The following is a 9,143-nucleotide window of genomic DNA, read 5'->3' on the forward strand; positions in this document are numbered from 1 at the left end:
AACATGCTGAGTGAAATAAGCCAGTCCAAAAAAAAAAAAAACTACTATGATTCCACTTACATAAAGTATCTAGAGTCATCAAAATTGGAGAGACAGAATATGGACTGGTAGTTGCCAGGGACTAGGGAGAGGGAGGAATGGGTATAGTGTCAGTTCTGCAAGATGAAAAGAGTTATGGAGATGGATGCTGGTGCTGGCTGCATAACAATGTAAATGAATACAGCTAAAATTGTACATTTAAAAATGGTTATGATGGTAAATTTAATATGTATTTTACCACAATAAAAATACTGGGGGAAAAAATCTAACATAAAGAAATAGGCACATATTTCTTCAGAACTTCTAATTGCACTTTTGATTTGAATAGCAACCCACTCCATCTCTGTGGGTTTTCATCTTTTACCAAGAAAATGTTTTCCCCACACTGAGGACTTTCAGATAGCTCTGCAAGTTATCCAAAAAGGTTTTTCTATGGTTTCAACTAGAAAAGATTTTTCTATGGTCACAAATCAAAGTGGTCCAGGAATTGCTCAGTTATACATTTTTATCATGCAAGGAAATTATCTCTCATCCTGACTGGATAAAACACTTTCTAGAAAACTTAGAAATAATCAATGATGGTCTTGTTCTTAGAAAAAGCTCAGAAAAGAGTGACGCGTTTAGTTGCAGGAAGTCCAGAACTTGTGACCTATTTCTGCCACCATTCCCTAGAAATGGAAAATATTCCAGTGATTATTTTTTATATACAGCAAAAATGAATAAGGTCATAAAACTTTAAAAGTACCTTTCTATTCATCAGGGAATCTCTCAGTTATAAATATTCTGATTATAACTATAAAAACAACAGGACAGATGGTACTATACCTGCATAAGGAGCCAACATATTAACCACTTCTATTCGGTCAATATAGATCATGACCCCACCACTAAAAACAAAGAAATGGAAAAAGTGTCAGCCAAATACAAATCTACTGTAATACCAGATTAATCCCCCATCATCAAACATATCCCACATGATAGAAATTTAGAAGAAAAATCTAAAGACATAAACTACTGATTGATTAAAATGACCCCACCAATCACTACTCAAATTACCCTACACACAGTCACCTGGCTCTCTCATAACCAAAGGCTCCCCTCTGGTACTGCTGTAATCAAATCAGCTCACATGAACACTAACCTATAACTACTTAGCATGTTGTCCTGTTAACTAAAGCCAACACCTAAAACAGTGTACTTCTCAAACTTTTCCATCAAGGAACCAAGTAAAATGGTTCCCCAAAAGCTATGGAGACCAGCTACAGGCTGAAATTCCTTTCACTTCCTGCCTTATCCTAATAATTCATCAAGTATTTTAATCCTCTTTATCTGTATTTATTCTAGCATGAGAAAAATAATTTTCCCCTAAACCTCAAAGTAAAAATAAAACTTCAGAAAAACAAGGTCTTTTTAATTAATGACTCCCTATACTTCCTGGCCTACCAGCAACAGATCCTGAAGGGTATGTGAACCTCAATTTAAGATACATGTTTGAAATTAAACAACTAAACCTTCCTACTAACTGACAACATTTTTCTGATAAAAAAAGGTAATAACTGATCACTGAATATCTGAGAAACATAGGAAAGCATGGCAATGAAAATAAAATTCACCCCAAATCTCACCAGCTGCCAATTTTGAGTCATCTCTAAAGGGAATCCATATAAAAGAGTTACAGCTAGACATACAGAGAACTTGATTTCAAGTCTGTTAACTTAAAACAGAGGGAAGTTGTTCTTTAGTTAAAAGTATTTGTCTTCCTATAGATGTCAAAGCCTCTTTTATAGGCCTGCAATACTGAGAGTTTAATCATTTACAATAGGGAAGTTAAAAAACACCACGAACTTTACATTCTTCTTTTGATACAATTCAGTGTACTGATTATACTCTAGAAATAATCTGGGCCTTGTTTGCCTTTCTCTCTGTAAACTCTAAAAGGCAGAGATTTTCAAAGGTCCTCAAACAAAGCAGCATCATTCCAGATCAGCATCATCTGGAAACTTCTGCTCGAAATGCAAACTCTTGGGCCTCATTCCAGACTCAATGAATCAGAAACTCTAAATTAGATGGCATTTAATACTATAGGGGAAAAGGTAGTAAGATTTCTTTTCTGTTATAGCTACTCTGGGTCAAGTTCTGGGTTAGACACTTTATATACACTAATTATAATCCTTACAATAAATACAAGGTAGGTTTTATTACTTGATTTGTACAAATGGGGAAACTAAACTTAGGAAAGTCAATGAAGATGTGTGGGAACAAGGACTATATGGGAACTCTACTTTCTGCTCAATTTAGCTATGAACTTCAATGTGCTTTATTTAAAAAGTTGCTAAAGCAGATGTGGCAGTGCTGATATACGAAGCTAGGTCGGCTGACTCTAAAACCCTATATTTCTCAGTAACATTAGAACGGTTCCTAAGATGGAAAGCTCCTATCTGAAGCAGGACTTTACTCAAACATATATATATATGCATACATGAAAGATGTTTAAGTGATCACAGCTTATGAACAGAGAAACTCCATCTGAATTAAGGAAGGTTGGTAAGCAAAGGGAATGCTTACCTCGTTCCACAAGGCACATTTTTAACTTCATCGGTTTGTAGTGTTGTCTAGGGAGGAAAAAATATCTCATCAATACTCAGCATACATATCATCAAAAAACTACTGGTCCAAGAGGAAGATCTCTAGAGAATGACTGAGTGGTATAAGTACAGGAGAGCTCCATTACAATTTCAGTCCCCAAAGATTAGGTGTCACAGTAATTTCTTTTTGTAGCCTATTAGACATGAAAGACTTGAGTCAAAATATTTTATAGCTAATGTTTGAATCAAGATGCAGTAGCAAAGTTTCAATGTTCAATCTCGAAGTTTCAATGTTCAATCTCTCAATCAGAGTCCCTTATTTGCCTGGAGCTAGCCTGGTTTCCCAGGAGGATATTACTACTAGGCCTTGTGCTCTGAACTTTGATTCCACGGCTAATATTACTGTTTACAATGAAATTAAAAGATAACTATTTATGCATACAACTAGTCGACAACTCAAAGGTGCCACTGAACTCAACAGCAACCTTTTTCTCTAAAGCTATGATCAATATTTAAGTTCAGGCCCGAGTGAACTCTCAAAGGGTCTATTCAATTTCCCTTTTAACAGAAGTGCCACCAAAAGCACTGCTTCCTCTTAGTGAACCAACAATCTGGTACTTTATTACTTTGCCTATCACACCTTTGCTCAGATCCAGAATGACTCTATTACACTCTAAGGGCCCCAACAAGGGAGCACCTAGTGAGAATATTCTGGACACACTGTACCTTATTAAGCACACAGCAACATATGCTTTATGGAGTACAAAGGAAATAGGAAGCATGGTCTCTGTTTCCAAAGAGCTCACAATCTAACACAGGAGATAAAATCCTTACAAAGTAATCCATAACAGGCACAAAATAAAGAGTATAAACTTAATTGTTAGGTATTAAGTGACAGAATAAAATAATAGTCTGAAAAGCCCTCTGAGGTAAAGTAGTTATAAGCCAAGTCTAGAAGGAGAGAATTAAGAACAGATGAGGCAGAGAACATCTTATGTTCAATAAATATCCTATTCAAATACACAAAGTTGAGGACAAATTGTGTATAGATGACAGGAAGCAGACTGGCTTACTCAGAGCAGAAGGAGTGATACAGATGAGAGTTGAAATTCTGAGAAGAAAACACTGTGATATTAGGCAGAGGGTTCTGAATATTCACTGGGGGGCTTGTGCTCTCCCTAGTCCATCTATATACAGTCACAAAATGCATCTCTCAAGATTGTTTTTTCTTAATTCCTTTGCTCATGGGATGTGGTTCTCATTACCCATGATAGGCGGAAGCAAGAAAAGTTGATGGGAAGCTGAAATATTATTTTGTTTAGGTTAACTTAGTAAAGGCCATGGAAATTGAAAGCTGTCAATCCAGGAGACATAATAGAGGAAGGATCTGATAAATGGTTGCACGTAAAACTCCAGGAGGGAAAAGAATAGAATATAATTCTAGAGCTGAAAGATTTTGGTTATGATAAACATTAGTGACAGGTTTTAGGTAGACTAAGGGGAGTTGATGAAGAGATGAGTTCAACTTATCTTATATGCTTCAAAACATTAACTAAATTCAACTTCCATATTCTGCACTGACTTTAAATAAAATATACATTCCTATTTAAACCAAAATGATGTTTTTTAGCCAATTTGCAAACCAAGAACTAGGAAAGAGTTCAAATGTTCAGTCTGCATGTTAACATCCTATCTTCATGTACTTTTATACTTCTGCTACATTATCGCAAAAATTATTTTCCCAGTATGGGTACTTCTTTTAAAATTCTTTGGTTATGTATATATCCTTTAAAAGCTGAATATTTTCATATTTCTCTATAGTTTTCTTCTTACATCATATATGGGATCTCACTTTTCCCAAGATGCTTCATATATATTCCTTTCAATTGCCAAGTTTGTTAAATCATTTGTTTATATAGACTATGCCTTCTAATGTGTTCCAAAAATTCCTAAAAATAAATTTGTCTCATAAGAGCAATTTCTTAAAAAGAGTTTTATTAATATAATTCTTTCCTAGAATACTACTGTTCCACATACAAAAAAGAACATTCTTACTTAGTTATACTGGTTCCAGCATTATTTTGCAGATTTAAAGTATATTAGTTTACACTGAAATCCTTTTAATTTTTAGTTCTAACTTGATAGTTTATTACTATATATGTGTATATATACATATTCATTGTATATTTGTTATATACACAATTAAACTCTTAAATATATTTATTATCTCTATCTGTTTGATATATCTCTGCATCAGTATGACTCAAAAGACTAAGCTCCAAGAAATCAGAGACAGATTTGCCTTGGCTTTGAACAAGACCTAAAAAAGCCCCAGATCTCTAATGATCTGAGGATGCCACTACTAACATCATTACAGATTGGGCTGTTGATGAGGTCATATAATTAAGACCCCTTCTTTCACAGAGGAGTAACAAGTCTACAACAGTTCAATTATTTTTGCAAAGTCATGTAACCAACTGGTGTCAGAGTTGGAGCCAGAACCTAAGTTTTCTGACCCCATGTTCACTACACATACTGTTTTCTGAGAATCAGCTCAATTTAACAACATTTGGCAGAAGTAGAAAGGTCAGAAATATAAATACTTCACAACTACTGCCTTCAAGAAGCCTGGAGACTTTCTGGAAAGAAAATACACGTGAAAACTTAGAGAACAATACAAGGCAACATTATTAAACGAAATAAGACCAAGGGCCAAAATTTACAATACAGACTTTAAGAGCTATAGATGAGAAGAGGGATTTTCAATGAGCCTTAAAAAGGCTGGAAAGACTTAAGACAGGAAAGAAAGAATGAAGGGAGAGGTGGTGAGAGAAGAGATGACAGCATGAACCAAGGCAAGAATGAATAAAATAAATATGGGAAGACAATATGGCAATCAGTCTGACTAGGGAAAGCTACATTTCACTTCAACAGACAAAATTCTTGCCTTAAAGCCATCTAAAAGAGAACTGGAAGGAAACCTGGAGGACTTAAGTATTCATAATGAAACTCTCATTTATAAGGAAGCCTAGACTTTAATTATAAGATTAAATACGTGGAATTTTCCTGAGTCCACAAAAATTAGCAGCAAACTTCTGAATCCAAAGATTTATGATCACACTGAACTTGCAGCAGTAGTCACAATCTAATTCCATTTTGTCAAAAGGTATTTACTAAGTGTCTCCCAGGGTCAAGACACTGTTTTCAATGTCCAGATGCTCATTTCAAATATTCTGGGATGTTTTCAAAATATAACATTTACTAAGGCTCCACATAAAATCGTGCTTAATGTGCCATGCAAAAATGTGAGGCAGAAAAATTCAGCTATGTGAATCAGATGTGTGAAAATACAAAATGTATGTATACAAATTCAGATCCTCCATGTTAACAGTAGCCCAGGAACTTGCCTCTATGGAAATCGAATACCGTTCTAAACCAAGTAATCACTGGTTTGTCTGTCTAGTTGTGTTTCAAAGTCCACTTTTATTCTGACAGGAGCAACAGAAAAGCTGTTGCGTACCACAACTTAGAAGTCAGCCCTTCCAAGCTGCCTACCTCATACTTCTAATACACGTCAAGAGAGTGAGCTTGTTCAAAATCATAACTTGTGCTGTGACAACTGTACTCTGAACTTTAACTCCTGTATTTAAATAAATACTGTCCTTTGCTTAAGCAATGAGGAACTCCATCTCCACCCATGAGTATAGTAACTGTTCCTGTCACACCTGTCTATCCAGCGTGTGGGCTTCCTAGGAATCACTCACCTGCACAGATCTGAACGTAGTAATGAAAGGCAACATGATATGATAGCCTGGTCCACTGGGGCTAGTTAGTAAAGCTCCTCCCCTGCAGAAAGATGTTTCAATATGACAAGATTATAGAGAGAAATTCCTTTCCAAATCGAAAATTCTATGATAAATATTCACTCTTACTCATGTTACTGACATACTTAAGTCTCCCTAATAAGAGTTACTCAGGATGAACAACTGCTGATCCCCAAAATATCTGCCACACCTAAAAAAGTGAAAAGATCAATTAAACTGCTGCTGTTACACCTTGTTTCATAAGCTCCACCAACCATACCTCTGGGTCTCCAGCATTGCTCTCAGGTACAAAGGATTCTCCTTGGTTATTAACCTTCTGAGAAATACTTGCGAAAAAAATTCTTATGGCTCTCAGTTGCTGTACTTTAATTGTACATAACATGAGCCAGATCAAAACACAATACATTTAATCATCAGGTTGAATAAAGAAGGTAACACAAACTTTCAAGAAAGGAGAAAATTTCTAAGGCTTGAGATTCTTTTATCTACCTACAAAGCACTTAAAATACTGGGGGTACAACGTCTATAAAAAAATTAGCATGGAAAGATGAAAGGTGAAGAGATAAGGCTATTAACAGACAGGATACAAGTGTGGACTTATTAACTAAATTCTGAAATGTGAGAAATAAGAATGCACATTTTGGAAATATTTAAAAATAAGCAAAAATACAAAAGAAGTCCTGGTTTACATAGTGAATACTAAATTCATAAAACTTAGCTTCCTATCTTGAAAATGTAATACACTTCCAAAGAATTCATGACAATTAATTAAGAGAAGATGAACTGTTTGAGGTCCATCCCTCATTCTTCAAGAGCTGTACCCTGAAATGTTTTTTCCTTTGTTTTACTGTCAGGAACACAATACTCAACTAGATGGAAATATAGACTAATCTTTCCTTTTTTAATGCTAGATCTCTGGATATGTCACTAAAATTGTATTTGAAACTAGCACTTCACAGGGAGACTGTTTCTAAAACTCAGGAAAATCTCAAAGTAGAAATATTATTTTAGAGGGATGATGGAAACAAGCAAAAAGTTGAAGCTCTTTCAAACACATCATTATTTTAATTTCTACAAATTGTACTCTGTATCAAAAGGAACCTGTGGTAACTTCTCTGAAGGAAAAGCTACTCAAGTTCAACTAGAGAGCAACACGTTCCACACCATCCCTTTCCTCGACTTGAAAAGAAAGGTAAAGTTGGAGGAGGGTAGCCCATCAATGCTGTGTTTGTCTGTTGAGGCCCAGGTACATAACAACTACTGTCACTGTCATTACAGCCTTAAAAGCCAAAACCAGACACTAGGGACTTAAAAAGAAAATTCCACAAACAGGACCAGAGTTTTTAAATAACATCTATAGCTGCAAACTAAAAGCCTGTGCAGTTATACTGGACATAACGATTTGTCTCTCGCTTCAGTTACAGTGGAATGACCACGGCCCTCTTTCTGAACTCTTTATACAAAGAACTGAGTTTGCTGTCTACTAAGAACAACTGCAGTCTTAATTAACCTATGTGCAAAATGTACGGGGCTCTAAAACTATCCAACACCTGGAGGTGCTTTGCAAAAGCCTGCCTGGGTCCCCATACTCTCTAGGCCTGGGATGAACATCAGTTCCGAGGGAAAAAAAGGGCTCCCCCGGACGCTGCAAAGGGAACAAAGTTCTAGACTCCGCTCTAAGTCCCTTCCTACCTGCTCTAGAACCTGCGCTGACTGCACACACCGCTCACCTGTAGTACACAGCCAGATGTCCTTCCTCGATCTTGTGGATGGAGGCGTAAAGCAGGATAACCACCAGACCCACCACTGCAGCCACCAGAACCCGGGCTTGAGTCATATTCATCCTCGTTCCTCCTAGAGGAGGGAGGAAAGGACCCCCAGCCCCGTGGGTGACAGGCCCGCCCCCTCCAGTTTCCACCTCCTCTTCGGAAGACTTGGCGTCCTCCCGCAGGCCGGGCCAGTAAGTCCTGTGCCCCTTCTCCCGCGGTGTTTCCTCCTCGCCGAGCCCGCTTCCCCCTTCTCCAACCTCTCCGCCTCAGGCGACGCGCGGGCCACCCCGGCTCGGAAGGCGTCGGGACTCCCCACCCGTCCCAACGGCCCTTCCCCGCGGCGTAAGGTACTAACTGAAAAAGCGGCTAGCCGCGCACTTCGAAGGTAGACAGACCCCTCGGCCGCGCCTCACCGATCAGTGACGCATCGTCCCCACCCGCGCGTGCAGCCGCCTCCCGGGCCGCGGCGATTGCCAACAGCCGGCCCCGCCCACTCGCCTGGCAATGCGGCTGCGCGGGCACGCACGCCGACGCAGCGCTCGCCGCTCTCCTAGAGAGACGGGCAGCGGACGGGACAAAATTCTCCCAGCATCCCGCCTTGCAGCCTCCCGCTTGAGGTAACGTGGGCACCACTCTGCGCCCTGCTGGCTTCCTAACTCCGGAAGGGAAGGGAAGTGGGGAGTCTGGGGTCAGGAGGGATGCAGACGAAGGGAGTGGGCCTCCGGGACAAGAAACTGGGCAGTTCTTGTGCATAGACCCACTCTCTCAGTGTGGTAACTTGCGTTTGCGTTTTTGTGGTTTATACGGAACTCTGCGGTGTGGCAACACGTGCTTCAGGCACCGACCCGGCCCTGAATTCAGGAGCAACCAGATTTGTTCCAAGTAAAGTGCTGTGGAAGTTCAGAAGGGGCAGGTATCCTATCCAG

The 9,143-nt window shown here is 38.8% G+C and overlaps 1 protein-coding gene across 3 annotated transcripts in view; it reads right to left on the reverse strand.

Moving 5' to 3' along the window:
- Positions 1–8,778, reverse strand: part of ERLIN1 (ER lipid raft associated 1) — a 33,124-nt gene extending 24,346 nt beyond the window's left edge. Inside the window, exons 1-5 of one of the 3 annotated variants that reach the window (XM_036899079.2) lie at positions 8,631–8,778; positions 8,179–8,302; positions 6,389–6,470; positions 2,605–2,651; positions 865–926 (exon numbers count right to left, since the gene is read on the reverse strand). In XM_036899079.2, coding sequence (XP_036754974.1) covers positions 865–926; positions 2,605–2,651; positions 6,389–6,470; positions 8,179–8,291 — 304 coding nt within the window. In that variant the 5' untranslated portion in view covers positions 8,292–8,302; positions 8,631–8,778. Of the gene's footprint in view, positions 1–864; positions 927–2,604; positions 2,652–6,388; positions 6,471–8,178; positions 8,303–8,572 lie in introns of all 3 variants that reach the window. The other 2 variants (XM_036899078.2, XM_057506214.1) reach the window with 2 other exon arrangements.
- Between the last annotated feature and the right edge of the window lie 365 nt (positions 8,779–9,143).

The sequence above is a fragment of the Manis pentadactyla genome, chromosome 8 (genome assembly GCF_030020395.1).
Source record: "Manis pentadactyla isolate mManPen7 chromosome 8, mManPen7.hap1, whole genome shotgun sequence".
Classification (NCBI taxonomy): domain Eukaryota; kingdom Metazoa; phylum Chordata; class Mammalia; order Pholidota; family Manidae; genus Manis; species Manis pentadactyla.